Source organism: Carassius auratus, unplaced genomic scaffold (genome assembly GCF_003368295.1).
Source record: "Carassius auratus strain Wakin unplaced genomic scaffold, ASM336829v1 scaf_tig00027323, whole genome shotgun sequence".
Lineage (NCBI taxonomy): Eukaryota > Metazoa > Chordata > Actinopteri > Cypriniformes > Cyprinidae > Carassius > Carassius auratus.
Genome location: NW_020525583.1, coordinates 1 through 24,131, shown reverse-complemented (window position 1 = coordinate 24,131; position 24,131 = coordinate 1). Strand labels below are relative to the sequence as shown.

The 24,131-nt window shown below is 36.2% G+C and overlaps 1 protein-coding gene across 1 annotated transcript; it reads right to left on the bottom strand.

The window, feature by feature from the left end:
• Positions 1-9: 9 nt before the first annotated feature.
• On the bottom strand, positions 10-23,659 carry LOC113079197 (otogelin-like protein; the record flags this gene model as incomplete). Its single annotated transcript, XM_026251412.1, is given in 38 exon segments — positions 10-1,064; positions 1,246-1,325; positions 2,765-2,836; positions 4,294-4,339; positions 4,421-4,540; positions 5,571-5,675; positions 6,043-6,221; positions 6,315-6,378; positions 6,494-6,534; positions 7,060-7,164; positions 7,271-7,372; positions 8,621-8,728; positions 8,813-8,917; positions 9,396-9,608; positions 9,694-9,879; positions 10,002-10,143; positions 10,778-10,995; positions 11,225-11,408; positions 11,835-11,927; positions 12,024-12,047; positions 12,140-12,282; positions 12,611-12,788; positions 14,181-14,878; positions 14,993-15,072; positions 15,782-15,899; positions 16,142-16,420; positions 17,352-17,525; positions 17,621-17,647; positions 18,451-18,607; positions 18,945-19,061; positions 19,713-19,832; positions 19,922-20,068; positions 20,213-20,347; positions 22,529-22,667; positions 23,272-23,345; positions 23,347-23,380; positions 23,486-23,595; positions 23,598-23,659. Coding segments are annotated over 38 exon segments (5,180 nt in total), but the record flags the coding sequence as incomplete, so codon positions are not given.
• Positions 23,660-24,131: the final 472 nt, after the last annotated feature.

The window sequence follows — 24,131 nt, the reverse complement described above, 5'->3', positions numbered from 1 at the left end:
TATGTTTATTTTATTATTTAAAAAACTGTGACAATAACATGCAGGTTTATAGGTAGTTTACTATATGCTATGCTTATACAATTCAGTTCACTTGCAGCAGAAATCATATGTTTGGCATTATGGCTATAGTATGGAAATTCAAGTTCATCACGTCATGTTTTTATACAGATGGACATCAACAAGTGTGAATATGCGCCTGTCAAGCAACGGTGAGATTTCTCTTTAAATATCAAATGCCAAAGGCCTGTTTACACAAAAGACAATGTCTAACGATAAAGTTTTGCAGAATGATGAACGATAAAAACATTGACATTCAGTCAGACTTCATGCTGTTTTGATGAGCTTTAGCATTTAGATGGAGGATGACAAAAATGCTAAGCATGCTAATAATTGACATAATATTGAAATTTGTGTTGGTGAGGACGCTAATATAGTTATTGCTACAGATATCTTTATCATGATGTGAACGGGGCTTGAGACTGGCATTTTTATTGTCTCTGTAATAATTTTTTTTAATAAGAAACACTTTTTTGTTAGAAAAGCACAAACAAAGCATCTGGTTTTACAATGTATAAATGTATTTAAAATGTTAAATACTAAATATTGATTCTAATAATACTCTTCCCCATGTCATTTCAACACTTAACAAATGTTAATACTAAAATCTAAACAATATACCAATTTAACAGCAGTTTGTTGTTCTTATTTGAATAAATGTTTGATTAACCTACTGTTCTTTGCAGATAAATTATAGATTTTAAGACACATCAGATACAGCGATATGCAGTTGGATTCGGGCCTGTCTGCATCAAGCTAGTGCTCTCAGTGAGATCTTAACGTTACTGCACACAGTCCACAAGGAATCAGTTCCACTGGCACGAGCAGTCCATTGGCTCCTGGTAGTAATAGTCCACCGTAGTGGCGTTTCGAGTGCAGTACAGCTGAATGATACGGTTTTGGAGGCTGTTCTCACGACAGCACTTGCAGAAACGTGCATGACTGTTAATGTTAAAGTTGAAGATGGTGGCAGATGGACATTTTCCATCACACGAGTACACAGTCACCTGAAGAGAAAATAAAGAGACATGAAAGCTAACAATTCATATTCCAGAAGAAAAACTGTACTCAATCCTGCTGTATTTCAGAAATAACAAAAATAGAGCAGAAAAGGAATAGAGAATAGTCCCAAATACAAAATACAACAAAAGCAGAATATCCTCTTCTTTTTCTTTTTTTTACACTTACAGGTGCATTACTTCTACAGTCATCTTTTCTGATGGTGGTCCTGATGGCGACTCTCTTACAGGTTTTGCCATCTTCTTTGCCTACACACACACACACACACACACACACACAAACTATGAGACTTACAAATACACACAAACATGACATTATTTGTTTTAAATCAACTTCAAACAATATTTAGAAGCCAATGTACTACTGTAATGGAACACTGTTGAAGAAAAAAATTAATGTATTTTTATTAAAAAATAAAATTAGAAAACCTGTCAACAGGACATTTTTTATTCATCTTGACTAGTATTATTTCAAATTACTGCTGTAATATTACATTAACTGGTATTACATTTTAAAATATTGATTTCAGAAAGGTTGCATGTACCTACTATACATATATATGGAAGAATGTGCAATAAGATCAGGAACATGCAGTTAGACAAGAAATTTCATGTTCATTATTAAAAAAGAAAATACATGTGAAAGAGCTTAATGATGTTTGGTAGTAATACAGCTGCACAATTTTCACAAAATTCATCTATGATACTTCGTCAGCTGAGGTCTGTTTTGACAGCTAAACCAAGTGCAGTGTAATCTTTTTAAATGTGGCTATAACAATGAGTCAAACACACACACACCCACTAACAGGATCAGTGACTATTATTGCTGCACCTTGGGGGCTCCGCTTGATTGACATGTTAGTTACCATGGTGACATTTGTCTGACAATGATTAAGTGGGACCACTGAGAACTGAACTTTTCACTCATAATATATATATATATTTTTTTTTTTGAATAACAATGATAAAATGAAACTCATTTAACCCTTTTGAGGACAGTGTGAGTATTATTTCTGGGTCATTAATTCTGACAGAGATTCTGTGGGTTGAAATGGAGAACAGGTTTGGAAGATTTATCAGGGGTTTCAACAGAAAAGTCAAGACTTCACAGCCGTGTTTGAGATGGTGGGAGGGAAGCGGATGAGTTTGTTCACAAAACAGTTGTGTCTGTGTTTGAATGTTAAACGGACGTTCATGTGTAAGTATTGTTCTCCCAGACAATGACAGTTCACTATAGTTCATTATGTTGTCAAGCCCCTCCCCCAAAACTATTAAAACTAATCATTATTAAAATAAGATTAGAAATACTTTTATAAATAAACAGTTGATTACATTTCAGTGCAATAAGACGTTATTAGTAAAATCAAGTGAAAAAAAATAAGCCTATTTTAAAAAATATGAAAAATATATATTTCATTAAAAAAAATAAGTTTTTGCAGCCAAAGTATGAACATTCTTTAAAATTATTATTTATTTATTTTTTCGCAAAAAAAATACAATAAAAAACAGTGTAAGGGACTTAAACAGAAGTGACTTCCTATTACAGGCCAAATGTCTCACACACTTCAGGTCACTCAAAATAAAAGAAAATAACGGCAAGACTGAAAGAGACAGGTGTCAAATATTTTCTTCAAAACACACAATGTTATGAGACACAGATCAAGTTAATTCAGTAGATGAGTGAGTACCTGTATCACAGTTAGTACTAGCAGTGGGTGTTACTGGACTAACGGAAAAAGGCAACAAACCAAGTCCAGCACCTGAGAAACACACAGGGGCAGGTTCACAAACTCACAAGTCCATACAAATTCAATGGTTGAAGTCGCTTGTAAAGCTTCCAGCACGCAGCACAAATGCAAGAGCCCCCAAACCAATGTGAATACACACAAACCTGTGCCCTCAAGCGTAAAAAGATGCACATACCACCACTTAAACAAAAAATACATACCAGTTTGTTGGAAGCAAATATAGCACATAGCCAGCAAAGGCAGATGCCAGACATGTTGAGCTTTTCCTTAAAATCACCCCTGTATCCCTCTAGCATGCCATGCCAAGACCACTGGCTCTTATCGAAGATGTTATTAAGAACAGATTCATGCAGCATTTTCCAATGTGCTTTCACAAAAATTAAAAAATGCATGCACTGCTATTCAAAAGTTTTGGGATCAGTAAGATATTTTTTCTTTTTTTTATTCTCTTTTATTCAGCAAATATGCATTACATTTATCTAAACTAAAGACTTTCATAATGATAAAAATATTTCCATTTCAAATAAATGCTGTTTTTACCTCCTATTAATCAAAGAATCCTAGATCATAAACAGCACAACATAACATAAAAAATGTTTGTTTTTTTAATGTTTTTTTTATTATTAGTAATAGACCAATATATAGGGTGCCCACACCTTTTAACCTATTCATTCCCATGACTTTTCAATTCTTTTTTTTAGTAGTCATTAAAAACAACTGGATAAGGATTTTTAACAATAATTTAAACAAATTCGAATATTGACTACAAAAATGTTCATCATGTTTCTGTATCTTGTTTTTAGATTTTATTGTGAGATTTTATTGTATATATTGTACTATGGAAACCCAGATTTTGTATAAATATAATTTGATTTCATTAATAAAAACTGGACCATGGGCCACTGAAAAACCTATTTTAGTAACTGAAACATAAGTTATTTCTGTACAAACTGAGTCTGATTGCTTTACTAATGTTGTTATCATTCAAGATCTGCTAAAGTTATTCATCTGAACCTGTTTATTCTGTATGTAAAGCACCAAGCTTTGACAAGCGGCAGCTAAAAACCACAAACACCAATCCCTTAGCATAAAATCCAGTCCACAGATTACACAGAAGACAAAGAACACATAGAGAGGACAACATTAAAACTATCTGGCTTTCATTAGTATTCCATCACAAAAAACCCTGTAAGTATTTTGTTTCGTGCTGAAATACAAATTTCTCCCCAGATCACGGCATATAAAATCATTGAGGGATTGAGAACAAGGAAAAGCGCATGAAATTGAAACTGGAAGAAAAGAATGAAAGAGCCCTTTGAGACGTGTACAGCAGTGCTCATTTTTCCCCAGGATCTAACCAAAACGCAACCAGCAGCTAGTAAAGCCCAGCACTGCTTCACCGTCATACTGTTCCAAACAGCCCCCAGCGTTCCCAGAAAGCACAGCCAGCCCCAGAAACACATACTCACATGTCTTACAGCAACCGTCCACATACGTCTGAACTACCCCTCCATTCTGAAACACAAAGCACTGAGGTTAGAAGCACAACAGCACAAACTGTTACAAAAAAGCTGAATGCACTGATTTCAGTCAGACCTGAATACATTCTGTGTCATTGAAAGGAGGACAGACCACTCCAGAGGCCAGAACTACTGCGCCTACCGCCGTCTCCATACAGTCAAAGCGCGTGCAGTTAGCCACCCATGAGCTTCCTGCCTGCCAACCACATCAAAATACACTCTCAGATTAATGCATTGGAGGCTCAGCCTCTTTGTATTTCCTGAAAACAATGACGCGGTTTTGTGTGTGTGTTTTTGACCTACAGCAGCAATACTTTTGTGGATAAATTTGCTAAAAAAATGCCCTCAGCAAATCTGACAAAACATCCATTTGTGCACATCCTCAAAGAGGAAATTGTTCACAAAAAAAGTTTTTTTTAAGGATATGTTTAAGATTACATTAACCCTTTACAACCTACTGGATCACATTTAATATGCAAATTTCTATGGACTCTAAATTATAAACATGATCAAAATCTGTATATGGTTTATACTTTTTATTAACAAGTAAAAGGACCTGTAGTATATAATTGTAAAAACATTCATCTTCAGGGTTCACATTTATTTGGCTGTGAAATCTTTATTTAAAAATCACTTTTAGATTGTAGTATTATTTACAGCGATATATAATGGATTTTATATAAGATGAAAAATTACTAGACTGAAGCAACTTAGGTTCATTATGCTTAAATGTATCAAATCATTAATATTAGCCTTTTGACTTTTGAGGAACGTTTATTTGTACATTTGTCAATTATCTTTGTATTTGATATGATCATAAAACTAAGCATTAATAAATAAAATAATAAAATATTATCTTAAAATGATCCAATGAGACATATTATTGCAAGATATAGAGTGACAACTACTATTTATATGCGATTTATGAGAGTAGTCTGCTGTACTGTTATAAAGACCTCACTAAGTTCACATTAAAAGCTGAATTTCTTTCTTTCTTTTTATCTTTTTATGGTCATGAATATCAGCAACTGTACAAAATAATGTTTTTTTTTTTCCTCCTCAAGAATGAGCTCCATATTCTTCTCCTCTATCACATGTGCCATAAAAGCCTGATGTGTCAAATATGATACTCAACAAAAACGTATATGCACATAGATCATTATTTTATATATATGTCAGGCTTTACAAGATCAACAAAAAGGATCAGACAGTGAGAAAAAAATTACCATAAATACTTCTGTAGTCCCATTTTCACTGGGATATGAGCATGAGATGTTTTTGCAGGAGCCACAGCACACATGTGGATCAGATGATGGGACATAAACCTGATACTGTAGTTACAAAAATATAAAACGAAATATTAATTAAAATAAATAAATAAATACATATAATTCACATACTATTGGGAAAACAATGTAATAATATAATATAATATAATATATAAATGGGCCATAATATAGACTTTTGAATCAAAAACCATCTATAATTAAATTTTACATGACTGTCTTCCACTTCCTCTCTGAGTTATCTATACAGTATGTAGATCACCTCTGTTATGATTGACTAACCTAAGTCTATATTTGTACATTGATTTGTACATGATGTGTGCCTTTTAAATGTTAATTAATTTCATGGAAAATCACAGGGAAGTATCTGTTTATACATACTAATGAAAGCTGAATTAGTCATGTGACTTACAGGTTCACACTTCTCAGAGCAGTTGGCAGTGGTGACCTCCATGGCGTAGAACCCGGTGCTGGGGTCTTTATGTGTGAGGCACTGAACGGTGTAACACAGCTCCCCCTCAAAGTACTGCACCATAGACTGACCCGGGTTCAATATCGTCACGCCCTGAAACAGACAGACTTCTGCCTTCTCTACACACACACACACATACACACAGACAAATAAACAGTTAGATTGAATAGTGAGGTCGATTTGAAGTGTGTGAGTGTTTGTTTGAGTCTTACTGCAGTGATACAGTGGGCATCCACACGGGCCGCCGGCGTCTGGTTCCTCCTCTCTCACTTCACCCTTTAACACAAAGTTTCACGGTATAATACGGTGGTTACAGGAGAATTCACTATGGCAACCAAATGCACTATATACACAGTATTCACACAAACAGAATACATTTTAGAACACTCACCACAGTGCAGACAGGAAGTGTAACGTTGTGACACTGACATTCTAAAAACAACAGATGTAACAAATGTAACTGTGTATCAGTTTAGCATTTTAAAGTGATGCCATTAAATGGAATTTCATGAACTATTGGATTCATCAAGGCTGCATATATTTTTGTTGTGAAATATCATTCATTCTCTATTTACATTTATTTGTACAAATAATTTATTCCTGTGATCAAAGCTGAATTTTCAGCATCATTACTCCAGTCTTCAGTGTCACATGATTTGCTGCTCAAGGAAAAATGTTTGTATTATTATAAATGTTGAAAACAGTTGTGCTTTCAGTTTTTTTTTTTTTTTGACAAATAGAAAGTTGATGAATATAATAGAAATTTTATGTCTTTACTGTAACTTTTTATCAATTTATGAATCCTTGCTAAACAATAATAACAAGCACTGAATTTGAGAGTTTGAGTAAGGGTTATTCTATAATAAGTAGAATGAACCTGGTTTTCTTCAAATCAAAAAGAAGTCAGAGGGAAGGCACTGTTTCGATATCTAGGTAAGTGTGTGTGTGTCCAGTACCCGCAGTGTGTCTCTGGGCAGCAGCTGTCCGGCGCGGGTCTCTTCACCAGCACAGCTCCAGGAGCACAGCTCACACTGGGCTCAGGACACAGACTCCTATCACACACTGAAAGATCAAGACACAGACTGTTTCTCCTTTGATTACGAAACACAAAGTGACTGGGCACTTCAGGACAGTGAATGCTGTGTGTGTGTGTGTGTGTTATAACTACCACAATGATAATGTGGACAGCAGTGATTAGTGGTGTTCACATCCACAGCCAGTATCTCTCCAGGCAGACACACAGGTACAGGGTCAATACAGGACTCACACACTGCAAAGCATGTGCAAATTATTACTATAGCATGCCATAATAATATCACAGAAGAATAAAATTTATAGAGCATTTTATGTATTTTTTCTTTACATTATAATGTATACTTTGAAGCATTATACATAATTTTAGATCTTTGTGTATTTATATACAGTACATTGAATTTATATATAATGAATTTTTAAATACTGGCTTCAAACATTACACAATTATTAATTATAATTATTTTAAATCATGCTTTGTCTCAAGCTAAGGTGCTTAAGTTTTAGTAAATTATAAATTATAAATACTGTGTATAGAATACAATGCAAAAGTCTTAGGTCATTAGTATATTCACCAACAACATTTTTTTTTTTAAGTCAGTTATTATTATTATCTTTTGCTGTAGTGTGTTAATAGGAAATATCATTTTAAATTTCCAAACATTATTTTTGCCATCAAATGTAATAATCCAGGGACATTTTTTTTTTTGCATAAGGAGTCTGACAACAGCCAATGCTCCACACAAAGATCTGATCAACATCATCATCAATCTGTCTGAAATAACATGAAGAAACAGAACAAACTGAGACAGACTCAATCCAGATGAACTGTGGCAACGTCTCAAAGATGCTACAAGAAACCTACTTGTAAAGCTACCTGAAAAACAAAAGTGCACCTAGGACAAAAGCTTGTTTAAATGCTAAGTGTGGTCACACAAAATGTTGATTTGATTTAGTTAATTGATAAATAAAATGTATTTATGACATTATTTTTTAAAGCACTTCACTCTTCACCCTCACTTTACAGCATTTTTACATAAGTGCCTAAAACTTTTAACAGTACTGTAGCTTTTGTGTGTGTGTGTGTGTGTGTGTGTGAAGAAACACAGAAACACACTTTATGTGTATTATATGCATCATAATGTGTATTTTCTGTACCTTTGTATATTTAAAATCATCTATATTTAGAATTATAAATACATGCTTAAAAATAGTACACAAATAATGTACACTTGGAATTTTAGTTATTGATAATTACGTTTTTAAATAGTTTGATATAAGTTTGATATTATTAATTACCTTTATTAAAAACATTATGTATTATCAAAAGCTTAGATTTTAGGACTAAATTATATAAGTGTATATAACATAACATTCTTATTATTATTCTATTATTATTTATAATTGAATATATAAATGAATGTATTGTGAGCACAGAGATGAGAATGTCAGCTGTAGAATTCAAGTATTTCTAAGATATTATTACCACACATGTAGCTGTAGCAGCAAGCGTGTGCCCCTCTGACCTCCACCAGGAATTGATCTTCTCTGCAGAGCGGGGCAGGAACACTCTGGCATGCCAACGGATCACATTCTAGTAGAGACCAATCAGAAGACTGACCTTTGTCCAATGACCAAATACACAGCCAATCAGAGTAAGGATTACATGAGCTCTTACCACATCTGTATTCGGGACAGCAGGACAGAGCGCTGTAGCCAATCACCAGCTTGTCTCCATTCTCACAGCTGGGCACTTCACTCTGACAGATGGTGAGGTTACATTCTACACACAAACACACAAGCACTAGTCAAGAACATTTTGGTTCATTTTCTTGAAGCAAAAATACTGTACATTTTTAATGTGCATTTCTGATTTGTGATTTGTTTTGCATCTAAGGCCATATTGATGGCAAGAACAAAAAAAACGGGGAAATAAAATAAATAAACATATTTGAGATGAGAAAGGGGGCAAACAAACAGGATGCACAATTTTTAAACAGAAAGAAAAAATGTTTTGCATATTTCAAATTAAGATTTTTTTTATTTTATAAAATAATTGTTTTCTATAGTAATACATTTTAATAAGCAATTTATTCCTATGATGCAAAGCTGCATTTCCAGCATCATTACTCCAGTCTCAGTGTCACACCGTCCTTCAGAAATCATTCTAATATGCTGATTTGCTGCTCAAGAAACATGTTTTATTATTATCACTGATGCCAGGATGGATTTGTGCAGTATACATCCATGTGTGTTTATACCACAAATCTTCTTAGGACAGCAGACTCCTTCCTCCAGCACATCGACTGCATACTCTCCCTCCCTCTCACACAGCGGGGCAGGATCATAACTGCACTCGGGTTCCACAGGAACCACACTACCGTTCTCCAGACACTTGAACAGACAGCAGCCACGCAGAGAGCCGTTCCACACCTCACCCGGGGCGCGTGGAGCACCATCGTTATCCGTACACACTGATCACATGGAAATAACAGGCCATTAAAGCAAACAGCACTTTATTTAGCATGCATGCAAACACATAGTGTGTGGCATTCTCACCGCACTGCTCCTCGGTGACACAGAAGGCAGAGTCTGCTCGGTGCAGGATGGTGCTGCTTTTACACACACACTCCTCTCTGATAGAAGAACAGGTGCTCTCCTCGTAGTAATCTCGGTTTTGGCATGTTCGAGTCTTGCACGTATTCACACAGGGTTTGTAGTCTTTACCAGGAGGACATTTGAGTGCTGCATGTACAAAAACATTCAAATACGCAAAAGTGATTAAATATGCTACCAGTCAAAAGTTAAGCATTTAAGCAAAAGCCTTTATGAAAATGCATCCAAACAGTATCTGTGAACACACTCACGACAGAAGTTGCTTTTCCTCCAGCTGAAGCAGATCTGATGCGTGTAACAAATGGCCACATAAGCAGCCAGGAAGTCACACTCATGCTCTTTATAATGTAGGTCACCAGCCCATATCTTATCACAGAAGTGTTCTGGAGAAACCTTAGGAAGAATAATCCATGATAAAATGGTCACGTGTAAGGTAAGCTTGAACTTTCACAAGCCAGTGGGGATGAAATTTCTCGAGATTTCCCCAAATATTAGGTAAAATCAGTGTTGTTTCAGTACTATTTATATACAATTATAGTATTTATTAATAACTTGAATTAGCTTTTATTTTAGATTTCAAGTTTCATCTAAATTTATTTGCTTCAGTAATTTTGTTTTATGCTACTATTTTGTTTTGATTTATTTTAGTACTTTTACTTTCCAACTTTTTCAACTTCAATCTTATTCTTGCTTTCATTTAGGTTTTATTAACTTCTATTGCAGTTTAAGTTTTAAATCAATTGCAGTTAAATCATTTTTTTTCCTTGATCTAATATTCATTTTTTATTTAGTGAATTAATGTAAATGATCTGTAATAGTTTACATAGTTTAAAACAACCCCTTTATAAGGGGTTAATACAATATATGGGTCAAATTATGTATATCGAAATGTATATCAATATGTATATGTAAAAGCTAACTATGATTTTATGGCTAATGTTAAACACCAGTATTTACAAACAGCTTGTGCAATGGATGTAAGTGTCATGTTTGCACATGAATATGTATTCAAGCTTGTGTGTGGTACCTTGTGGTGACATGTAGAGAAAGGTCTCTGGTTGAGCATGGTGAAACATTTGGAGCAGTTGCCGGTGGTGCAGTTGTCTCCCACTCTGCGGAAGTAATCTGTCTCCTCTGACGTATCCACCATCCATCCGTGCAGGAACACTGGGATGTCCTCAACATCCCAGACCACAGTACCGTTGGGCAGCCGCAGGTCATCAGCTGGATTACCATCACAACATCCTGAGAAAGAAACCAAAATACATCACACACACTTATATGACCACAAATGACCAAAGGCTGTTGAATTAATAAGAGCAACATGGAAAAACACATTCAGGTGCTAGAATGTGACATATTTTAGAATTAAACTAAATAACAAATCTTACAGGGTGGGTCATTTTTTTTATCTGGATTTGGACATATTGTGAAAAGTAGGATATTACGTGTAATGCAAATGCAACACACTGACCACAGAGCCCCCTAGTGGAGGTGTTATCAGGAACCGTGTACTGTATGACCATGATGCCAGTGCTGTGGTACCACTTTATGTTGATCCCACTAGGTGTTTTAATGATGTACATGGTCCCGGTGTCATCAATATGGAGGTTCTGTCTGCTGAGAGGAAGCCGGGCCGTGATCTGATTCACCGACACCTGTATCAGATCAAACCGTTACATGTTTATGAGTCACGATTAAACAGAGACACAAGATGCATGAATAATGACTTTTAAATAAATTAGAATTTATTGGTTGCCATTTTCTTTGATTTTACTCCGCAAACAATTTTAAATTATGTAATGGCTGCTGAAATAATAGCTACTAATAATACAGATTTATTTGTTGTTGTGTTTAGATCAGGTCCTGGAGGGCCGGTGTCCTGCAGAGTTTAGCTCTAACCCTAATTAAACACACCTCAACCAGCTAATTAAGGTCTTACTTTGCATGAAACTTCCAGGCAGGTGTGTTGAGGCAAGTTGGAGCTAAACTCTGAAGGACACCGGCCATTCAGGAATCAGTTTGGACATCCCTGGTTTAGAACAACATCGTGACTAAAACTGGTTAAATCTTGCCAGCATTACCTTCCGGTCCAAGCGGTTGACCATAATTCGATAGGATAGAGTTGTAATGTTCAGTTTCTTAAAACACAGACCAGAGGTTCCACCAGAGGGAGTCTAACAGGAAGAGAGAAAGTAAATGAGCTTCTCATCCTCATTAGGATGATTATAATAGATCAAATTTGAACATAAATAAGCTTATAACACACTCACAGGTCTTCTGATGTAGTTCACACTCTGAAAGGAAAAGTCAAGTGTTTATTAAAATGTAAAAAGCATGTATAAAAGACAGCATACTTCTTCATGGTAGAGTGTTAGTGTGGGTTTACCTCACTGGTTGGGCATTTCTCAATGTGGCCGACTATTTTCTCTCTGGGCAGGTGGACCAGAATATAAGAACCGATATCATACAGAGCCACATTATTCCCATCAAACGTGATCACACGCAGGTCAGCGATTATAGAGCAGCGACCTGAAAGAAGACAAACACAGTCAAACTTTAAACATGATAAAGAGTTTCTGAAGAAACATTAATCAGAGATTTTTTTAGTAACTGAAATTAAATATAAATATTAGATGAAAAACATAAGGCCTGTTCAAACCAAGAACAATAACTATAAAGATAACGTGTGTCCACAGCGATGCACGATAATGTTCTATTTATTATAAGCGTGTGCTGCAGTTTTATCGTCTGATGTTTTAAATCCTCGAGATCTTTAAAGCAGGATGGAGACTGACAACAAAGCCAACAGCACCTCTCATCTAGAGCATATCTGAATGGCCATGTGTGTTTGTCTTACATGGGCACTGCCACAGTGGGCAGCAGGGGTCTGTGTTGGTCTGGATCGGGGTCCCCAGCAGGTTGCACTGTGGCTGGCTGATGTTGTATCTGCAGTGCTGAGAGGAATTATGCAGCATCAGCTGTCCATTAAAGCAGATGTACTCACTGCACTCGTCCACACGCAATGAATATGGAGGCTGTATGGATACAAAACAGAGACGTTCACAAGTTAGAAAGCATATAAACTCCATCAAAAACTATATAAGGCACCCCTGGATGATTTTAGGTAAGATGCAATGATTAATTATCTGTTTTTGTTCTTGAGTTTTTGAGACAGATTTAACAGTTATTTACTGTTCTACATCTTAATCCATGATTCTACTCTCAGGACATCAACATACTGGCAAGTAGGAGTGACTCAAGAACAGAAAGAATTAAGACTGGTAAAAGTGTTCACCCTATGTAGGTATTAATGACTGATTTTTAAAGATGTGAGGGAGGGAAACGGGAGACGTCAACTCTCACTCAGTACTGTTGAATCCATCACCGATATCTCAGGGAAGATGAATCAAAACATAGCAAAAGCTAACCTATATAGCAAAAATATTTTTCTTAGAACACTCAGAAATACTAGGAATTATATTTGAACAATTCTCTGATTCTAAATCTTTAACTACAAGTAGTTGCCTGAACAATCACTGACTAATTATTCCAATTTTAGTCCCATGAGTCACAGGTATACAAGCAAGCAAGTATCATGTTTTATTTTTCATTTCTATTCATTTTATTGACTTCAAATTCAAGGATTGAGTCAACAAATGATTCTCTGATTCAAATAAGTGAGCCATTAGAGAGAGTTTTTTTAATTTCAGCTTTATTTAAATTAATGAAAATTATTTTACATTATTTAACGTCTAGTTAACAATAACAATACAAGAAAGATGTCTTGTCCATTAAATGTATTTGTATTATGACCATTATTCATTCAACTGAACACTAAGAACATGGTTTCATTTCATATTTAAAGCTGCGTTAGGTAACTTTTGACGCTCTACTGGTTAATAAACAGAACTGCTTGCATCTTGCGGAAGAACATTGTAGCCGGAACTACTTCTCTCTGTTTATGTCTATGAAGAATCACAAAGGCACTGGGTTACTCCGCTGAAGCAATCTAAAATAGTCCGAATATAAACACTTATTATAGGTGCACCCTAGTGATTCAGGACAAGCCAAAAACACGGTTTGGAAAATGGATTCATGGTGTACTCGCTTATTATATGCATTTTTTCTACATTTTGAACACAAACAAAGTTACGGACCACAGCTCTGATTGGTTGTTTTTTACCGGGAGCGGATGACTTCCTGCAAATGGCAATAGGACCACTGGGAGGAGCCAGAGGAGCTTGATTTTTTCACAAATTATCTGTCTCATATTCTACTTGCAGGACATAATGACAGGTTTAATAAATATGTAAAAAATATCTTTTTAATAAGTTACCTACTGCAGCTTTAAAGTATTTTTTTTTTTTTACCATTAATTGAATCAAATACTATAAAATGAAACTATTTTATAAGAATGACACTCTTACAGTGCAGGGCCCTGTGGGTAGAAGGAACGGAGGCAGCACTGTTGTTATTCCTGTTGTCTCAGGTGAAGGGGAGGGAGAAGGCATTATCTCAGAGGTTGTCGGGACCGCTGTTGTAGTAGTTGAGGGTTCCTCGGTTATCGTGGAGACAGATGTTGTCTCTGCGGTGATGGTTGTTGAAGTCGGTTCTGACGTTGTGGTCTCGGTCGTACTGACAGTGCTGGTTGTAACGAGTGGGACGGTGGATGTCAGCGAGGTCGTCTCTGGTTCGGTGGTGGGCTCGGGTGTGGTGGGCACCTCTGTAGTTGAGGTTGATAAAGTGGTAAAAAGTGTTGTTATGGGCTGTGTAGTGGCTGTGGTGGTGGGCGGGGCGGTGCTGACTGGAGGGGGTTCTGTGGTTGGTGGAGAGGGAGTGGAGGGAGTTTCAGTGGAGGTGGTGGTGGTGGCCAAAGTTGAAGAGAGTGTGGTTGGTGGTAATGTGGGTGTAGTTGGGCTGCCAATTAAATCCTCTGCTTCCAAAGGTGTAGTTATGATTGTAGTACTGGCAGTTGTGCTCGGAGCGGTGCTTGCTGTTGCTGTTGTTGTGGAGGGAGTTTTTGTAGTTGTAGTTGAGGTTAAAGGAGCAGAGGTTGGTACCGCTGTGGTTCTGTTTGATCGGGTCACGAACATGTAAGGAGTCGGAGTTGGAGATAGTATCACACCTGCAAGAACATATGAAGCAATGCAAGTGCTGAGACAAGTTGAACAGTGTACATAAATGTTCATAAAAGATATGATGATGATGAAAGTGATGCATATGATGCTTTCACACATACAGTCTTCTTTGTAAACACACCGCCTGGTCACTTCGTCCAACAGCATTGACTTTGGACAGCGTGGAAAACAACCTTCAACTCTAAACCAGATCAGAGAATGAAAGACTTTCTGAAGAAATTGTGAGGGTGAATCTCATAACAATATGTCTAGGTCATGTCTTCTTCATAATATTAGATTTTGCATAAAGAACATGAAGCCTGGTTAACATTTTCTTATGCATTGTGATATGATTTTCATGACAAGTAAGTACATACTCACCCCAAAATTGTCACAATATGTCAAGATGTTTTTTTTTTTTGTCCTCATTATCGTCATTGATGATTTTTATTAGATTTTTATTAGATTTTTATTTTAAGAAAATGAATTAACCATGATTGATTCTGTGACATCAAGAGTTTCAAGAACTGTACTTTATGTTCTACTGTTAAAAACAACCATCATTGAGGTTGTTAATTTAATAAAAAAAAAAATTATTTTACATTTAGTATTTGTTATATTTATATTATATTATATAAAAATAAATTTCAGTTGACATCTAGATTTCATGTGTGTTTTTTAGCATTTTAAATCAGATTAGTTTGATTATTTAAAAATATTAATAATTTATTCATTTACATCCTTGAGGCGCCCTGGTGGTCGAGAACCACTGAACTAAAGACTTATATTTCCTAAAAATCTTTCTTTTGGTTTTGTAGCGAAACATGACAATGTATAATACCTGCCTTAGCAAGCACCCTTTGAATAGCTGTCACATCAATTATAATTTTAGCATATGCACATGATCTTACGGAGGTAAAAACTGGCAGCGTGTTGCATCGAGGTCGTTGCATGTTTTCACACACGGACTGGCACAGGCATGATACTTCCACTCGCACATCAAGCGGTAGGGGATCAAAAAACTGCTCTCTAAAGTGCAGGAACACAGCCATCATAAACATTAGAGACATAAGAGAAAGCACTTCAAACAAGGTTACAGTATATGACGTGCATCCGCAGAAATCTGTGTCTGTGTCTGCTCTGTTTAATACATTGCATTATATTTAAATTTCATTCCACAATCAGTGCAGGTAATAGGGGCCTGATGATAAGATGCTAAATTACACTTGCACAGTATATTTGATATATAGATATTTTCAGACCGGTCTTACCCTCAATGATAAAGCTGCTGCTGATTTTGAAGGTATACGAGTGGTCGTAGTTCTGAGCTCGCACGTGTGTATGAGAAAGAGTCAGGAAGACACCCTTCTGACTGTGCAACTCAAAGGACGCTCGACCAGGTAACCACAGGCCCTGGTGGTGGATGAAGGTGGCCTTACGTCGGAACTCTTCCCCAGGCTGCCAGAGTTCCAGTCGTAGCCCACGGTTCCCAGTAACACACAGAAAGTAGTTGGGCCTCTCTGCAGACTCCAGTGAGACAACAGGAAGTCCTGAAGCAGTGCAAATATCAAATACAACATCAGTAGATGCTACTATTCAGCTTTCAAATAAATTATAGAGGTAAACCACATGTAAATATTTTTTTTTCTTTCATAGGCTGGTCGATTTTGTTCAGTTGTCTAATAAGAAGCAGACATATGATCGGCCAAGGACATTCAGTATAGCTATATAATAATAATAAATCAATAAAGAAATATGGTAAACAATTTTTTATGTGTCCTTGTTATACGTTACATGTACTTATTATTATAATACAAAATAATTATGCATAATTACATGCAAGTAACCCATAGCCAAGCCCTAAATTAATATATTAATAATTAATATTACTCAGGATTTAAATGTATAATTACACTGTAACAAGGACACCTTAAAATAAAGTATAACCATAAATATTACTATTGCAATAATGCTACTGTAAAGCAACAACTTTTTTTAATGAAATTATATAAAAAAAATATTGTTTAAAATATTTCAATTAAAATATTTCAAATGAATTAAGAAATATGTAACTATTGCAACTCATATTTTTTTAAACTGTAAAATAAAAAGATTATAAGTATTGTTATTGTTGGATTTTACAGTGCAACGGTAAAATAACATTATTAATATTTATGTCTTAATTACTTTGCTTTCAAATGTTTAATACAGAGATTTTATTTTGATAACAGATTTGATTCTCATCACATATTTGGGAATGTGGCTGGCAATGTTACATTTTCAAATGCATGCTATAAGCGACTAAGCTCGTAAGTTTGCAAAGATGGAGTTTGTGTGGAGCAAAATAATACACTCCAAAAAACACCTGATCATTGTATTTTGCATTAAAGCATGTGTATGATGCATATTAGTTTTAGTCTTTTTCTTCTGCAACTCGTTTTGCTTTTTGTTTTGCTGTTGAAGTGAAGAGTATGTGCTCACTGGAAGCTCGGTCCTTGTATAGTCCAGTTGTGATCATGAAGTGGAAAATGGTGCTGGGCTGAGCATTGGTCCTCAGAAGGGGAAACACTTCACCGCTGCTCACATTCGCCCCAAACACACATACAGAGTCATTCTGCTCTGCACTGGACAGAGTGAACGGACCCTCTCCCAGCTCTAACCAAACATACATACATAAAAAAGGTTAGGGCAAGATCTTCTGGTGCTTACAGTAGTATTCTAGGCAAATAAACAGAATAAATCATTCTTACCTTGGTTGTAATATTCACAGTCATATGCTGTTAAAAGAAACACACTTATATTAGTTGCAATCAGGTTGTATCATGAGTCAGCATGTTTTTTACAGCATGTTTTTTAATGTGACAAATCTGCAACTGAAACAGAGTCTGATTAAATAAATAGATCCTGACAGCAAAGAGGAGCAGTTGTGAATAAAGTACAAACTGAATGCTGGATTAGTTTTGCATTAGAAATGTTAGTTTGTCTATGCATACAGAATTAGGGTCAAAGACAAGACATCTCATTTGTCTGCATCAGATTCAATTTAAAAAAGTGACTTGATATACAAAGAAAGCATATTAAATGTAAGCAATGTCCGCTTTAATATCTCAACTTTTATGGATATAAAATTTCAAAATATGGATGTTGAAATAATGCTCCATCCTCAACCAGCATATAAGATATATTTATGTAAAAATGAAATAACATACTCATTCTGACCTATACTTAAAAATATATAAAAGGAAAAGAAATAAGTTCATACTAAATGTCATTGTACTTTAAATAAAAAACTTGGGTGCAACCTAGTGGTTTTCAGGATAGTGGCAAAGATTGGTAAAGATTTAAAATGCAGTTAAATAGTTTTTAGGGCTGCACTGTGATCCTTGAATAGTTTTTTAATGTCATCTAATGATTCTGGTTCTAAATATGCCTGACAATTTTATATGACAGAAACCGAAATAAATTCTAATTTAAAGCTGAATTCAACTTTAGTTTGAAAACCCCATTTCGTCTTTTACCCATTAACCTACAATGACAGACAGCACAAACAGGTCAAAAGTTTATGTGTGCTTGTACTCACGACACACGGTGGGGGATCTCCAGTTCACCGTGATACCATTTTGACAGCATTTGTGTGCATATGCTGCAATGCTAGTACACAGACATTCACAGTCACCCCCACGGTTGCAGTTGCAGGTGTCCGTTAGACAGTTCTTATAAAACCAAGTCACATCCACCTGAGGGACCACAAGGATGAGTTACACACAATATATGGCTAACATTATCTAAAACCTCAATTAGCCTGTCAAGAACACACAATTGGTTATGCAACACACACTCAGGACTGAATGTGTTAATGGTGGAATGTTCTAGCTTTTCAAACCTACGCAGCCCCCTAGTGGCCATATTTTGAATGGCAAACAGTCTCCAGGCTTCTATCTATCAGCTGGTTCATCGCAGACAGTGTGTGTGTCTGTCTCATGCTCTGCCAGCCTGTGTGTGGCTGTGGGTAAGACATGGCCTTTTTATCTGTAGGCCAAAAGTGTTGTTAAACCCCAGAGGAGAGCTGCTCACCACATTGTGACATGGAGCAAATACGTCACTGTAGAGAAGGCCGCACTCCCGCTTCGCATACGGCTGCCGACTGAGATCTCCTTCACACAGTCGGCGGACTACAAAGTCGCTCTCACACTGCACACACATTAACACATAAAAGCTGATTAGTGTGACTTAGTACAGTTTACTATGGTTTTACACAAGTAATAAAAGTACGGCAGATTAACATGAAAACATTTTAAGAATACATACTGTTTAAAAATCTGGGGTCAGATTTTTTTTATGTTTTTAAAACAAGGCTTAAATGATCGCCAGGAACGCATTTATTTGTTCAAGAATACAGTAAGTACCCTTATATTGTGAAATATTATTACAATTTAAAATAAGTTTTCTTTTTTGAATATATTTTAAAATGCTATTTATTCCTGTGATGCAAAGCTTTATTTTCAGCATCATTACTCCAGTCTTCAGAGTCACATGATCCTTCAGAAATCATTCGAATATTCAGATTTGCTGCTCAGGAAACATCAAAGGGATAGTTCACCCCAAAAAATGAAAAACAAAAAATTCCTGGCTTTTCCAAGCTTTTTAATGGCAAAGGATGGCTGCTGGGATTCAATTGTCCAATAGAAGTCCAATAAAGTGCATCCATCCATCATAAAAAATAACTCCACATGGCTAAAAATGTAAAATTTATTTTAAAGAAAAATCTAACTGACCCCAAATTTTCTAAGAGTAGTGTACATTTAGTGTACTCCGGTCTCATAGTATCCTGATGTGTCATACCTGTCCAACAGCCCAGCTGTCTCCAAGGACCTGTGCGTTACTGACCTCCATATGTCCAGCTGTGGTCATGTCATTCACTGTTACCATGTCAAAGTTTCCACACAGACCACTCATTTGACCCTAAAAACACAGCCAAATACATTATAGTGAGACACATGGTTGATACAGTATAAAATGATACTGATGATCGTGATAAAAAAAGTTCTGACCTTCCACTGTGGTCCTGCACGAATATGGACAGTGGTCTTGCGGTCCCATAAAATGGTCAGATCTTGAGCAGGAAAGTGGACCACAGTGTAGTATCCCGCAGCCCACAGCTGAAACTCATATCCTCTTCCCACAACAGTAGACGAGCTCTGGAGGATAAACACAGACCAATTCAATTCGAAACACATTACAGTCAATACAGACTAAAATGTATGCATTTTAACACAGAAACAATAAACTCTTCTAGTTTGTGAAAGGACAACAACTGAAGATGGGTTAAGTCTTGTACTCACAGGTTTACCAGAGTTATCACTGAAGTAGATTTTAGTCAGGCCAACATAGATGAGCAGGTATTTCATGCAAACAATCCCACTTTCGTAGCAATCTTTATTTTGAGCCATGATGGTCACCTCTGTATCACCAACACTCTACAGATAGACACAAGATTAACACAAGTATAGTGAGCAGTTTACTTACAGGTGTGAGTCTCGAAATGTCCCGTTCACACAGCAACTCACAGTAGCATCTAAAATAGTGTCTGTACGAATATGCAACAGGAGTCAAAGCCTGTATTCTTTACCAGTAATCACAGCAACAGTGACCAAAGTAATATTGCCATCATCCATAAAACTGAAAGTCTTATCACATTCTGACATGACAAGAGTCCAATCGAGCTCTGAGTTCATCCGTCAAATTTTCATTAACCAACAGCAGCTTTTATATTTGGATGGAGAGCTGAGCATTTGAGGTTTTTTTTTTTTTTTTGAGAAATCAATATTTTTATCCAGCAAGGATGCATTAAATTGATTAAAAATGACAGAAATAGACATTTATAATAAAATCTCTATTTCAAGTAAATAGTGTTCTTTTAGACTTTCTATTCGAAAAAAAAATCATGTTATCTACAAAAATATAAAGCAGCATTGTTTTCAATATAATAATAATAAATAAAAAAAAATTTTCAAATCAGCATATTAGAATGATTTCTGAAGGATCATGTGACACTGAAGACTGGAGTAATGATGCTGAAAATTCAGCTTTGCATCACAGGAATAAAATACATTTAAAAATATACTCAAATAGTAAACTGTTCTGATAAATTATAAAAATATTATTTCACAATATTACTGTTTTTACTATATTTTTGATCAAATAAATGCAGCCTTAGTGAGTTTAAGAGAATGAAACATTTTATGAGAGTAAAATCATACCGACTCCAATCTTTTGAATGGTAATCCCATCCCAGTCTCATCCCAGTGGTTGAGCAAGAAGCTGATACAGTATGTCTGACCTCTCAAACAAGCAATGCTTTGAAAGCGTCATACAGCCACTTTGTTTACACTCTTCGGGAATTCAACCAATGAATGTCTTAATTATAGATCTATATAATTAAACTAGGATAGGAGAAAGTAATTTAACATTAAAAAGCGACACATATTTAAATAAACAATGCATTCCTGATGTATCAGCTCATAGGAAGTATTATATCATATGCAACAAAACCTTGTTTGTTGTTGTAAGTGTGTGTGTGTGTGTGTGTGTGTGTGTGTGTGCTTGTGTGTGTGTGTGTGTGTGACTAAAGCCATTTCTTTTTGTCGTGATGGAAAAGTCTGTCCCTCGGGTAGATCAGTAGACTCCTCAGAGAATCGCTAACCTTTAGTAGACACCAAAGTCTATTCACCTGCACCTTAAGCATCTACACACACACACACACACACACACATGCATACACACTTTCTCAGTCATTAAGGGCAGTAGCAGGTTGCATTGCGTAGGCTGATAGGGAACAGATTGCTCTTTGTTATGTGCGGCTCTTTGCTGAGATTCTGTGCTGGGACTGACATTAACTCTGGCTCCATTACCACAGCCCTGTTCTAATTAAAAATCCCCTCTGATTTTCCCAAGATTAGAGGCGGTAGAAGCAGATCTCTTTTCCTGCTACTTTATCCGTCCTTACTGAAGTCCGCAACGTGTGAGAGCACACACACGCACACACTCTTTGGCCCTTCGTTAAAAATTCTTCAGTTTAAAGGTGCAACATGTTCAACTGGTGAAACGCACCCTTTGTTGAAGGCAAGCTGGTAAGCACCTCTCCACTTGGTCCTCAGACCAGCACACAAGGCAAAGGTTCACTGCCGTTTACAGCATTTGTACACAAAGATACGCTTCCTCTTACATTTAAGCTTACCCACACAGAAAAAGCACTATTACCATGGTACATGTCCAGAAACAATGGTAAAACTGTCGACCACTGTGGGTTTTTTCAATTGACTGATGGTTATATCTACAGTGGAGGGTGGGCAATATACAGTAACGCCTGTAATCTAAAAATGAAAGTTTGGTAAGTAAGTTTTTTCTTTGCAAAAGACAAAATACTTAAGTATTATATGCATTAAACTGATTTTAAAAAAGTGACAATAAGGACATTTAGAATTATTAAAAACAACATTTATATTAAAAAAAATGTTCTTTTGTATTTTTTTTACCGACCTCAAACTTTCTAACAAATTCTCTAATTACAAAATAGACAAATATCAGATGTATAGGTCTGGTCAACATGTGTCTATCATTAAACAGCATGGGTTATTTTGGCCACACTCAGGAAGTACCTTGACCAGGTAGACCTGGCAGTCGCTGACGTAATCATACTCCAGGCCATCAAACGTGTGGTAATGTCGATCGCTGTAAATGGTACACACAGCTGGACACGGTGAATATGTGCAGTTAAAGAACCCCCGATGACACACACTGGAGAGAGACAGAGAAACCAAGTGAAATATTGCTGAAACACACACACACATATACACTGTAATTCTGCAGTCAGAGGCTTTTCTGATTATTCAATCTTAGAAAAAAAAAAACAAATTCTAGCATTTTTTCTTCTACACATATTCTGACCACATATAGAGTAGATACATAATTATGACCAGAAAGTGAATTTTGTTATAATGCATCATGGTGTGGATATTTTGTTACGACTTATAATGGTAACAATATTTATCATTTTTGGGAGAAATGTTTGGAGTTGGTAACACTTTTTCAACGTTTAAGAAAGAATTCTTGTATGCTTTTATGTGATTAAAATACAGTAAAAATGTAATGCAAAAATGTCATTATTCCAGTGTTGCAAAGCTACATTTTCAGCATCATTACTCCAGTCTTTACGTCACATTGATCTTTCAGAAATCAGTATAATATGCTGTTTTGGTACTGAATTTGTTATATATAACCTTTGAAACACTTAATTTGGAAATAGTAGTTAAACACAAACAGGGAACAGAAAAGCTCCACTGATTAAAGAATCACCCATTAACAGGAATTATGGAAGCTAAGCACAGTGAAACAAACTGACCAGCGGTAGCATGGAGTGTCCACTGACTCTCCGGGGAGATACTCTAGACCGAGCCATGCACAGGGGCAGTTCTCCCGGGTAATAGCATTCTCCATTATGAGCCACTAGCCTGCACCAATTGAAGAGGATGGTGTAACATTACATGCTCTGGTGTCAATGGACATGCATACGTTTCAAAAACATTTGTTCCAAATGCAAAGACGACAGTGATTACCCAGCAGGACATCCACATCCTGGTACACATGGGGTCATGGGAGGGCAGGTCAGGTTCAGCATCAGGTTTCGACAGGTAAGTTCACAGGCCACGCCCACACCTGAGGGTCCACGCCCACTCTGACCCTGCAGCTATAGTAGACTTTTCCACTGGGACAATCTCCTCTCTCAGGCTCTGAAAAAAAAATTGATGGATAGAGAATGGCTGAAAGAAAGAGTATGATATCAAACGAAACTAAAGTGGAGCTAGTCCAAGCAAAAGTAGTTTTTAATTTAGCTGCTGTAAAATTTCTAATAAGTTGCTTGCTGCTGGACCAAGTCAAAAACGTCCACCCCTCTATGATACTCTGTCTCTAGATACGACTCCTGGCTTCAGTCTAAATTTTTCAACTCTCCTCAACAAGACACACGACTTCAGGTTGTCCTTTCAAATGATGCAGAAAGAGGTGTGTGCCAATGTTTAGCAAATTGAGTTAGAACTGTGTTTAAAACCATAAGTCATTAGTATGAGTAATAATGATGGACTGCACTACTATTAATTATCAAAGGGAATAGGGCGTTAACAGGCAACCAGTTAAATCTAAAACAAAAATGGACACACATTAAAAATGCAGCAACCCTGAATACATTAACATTTATGCATTTAG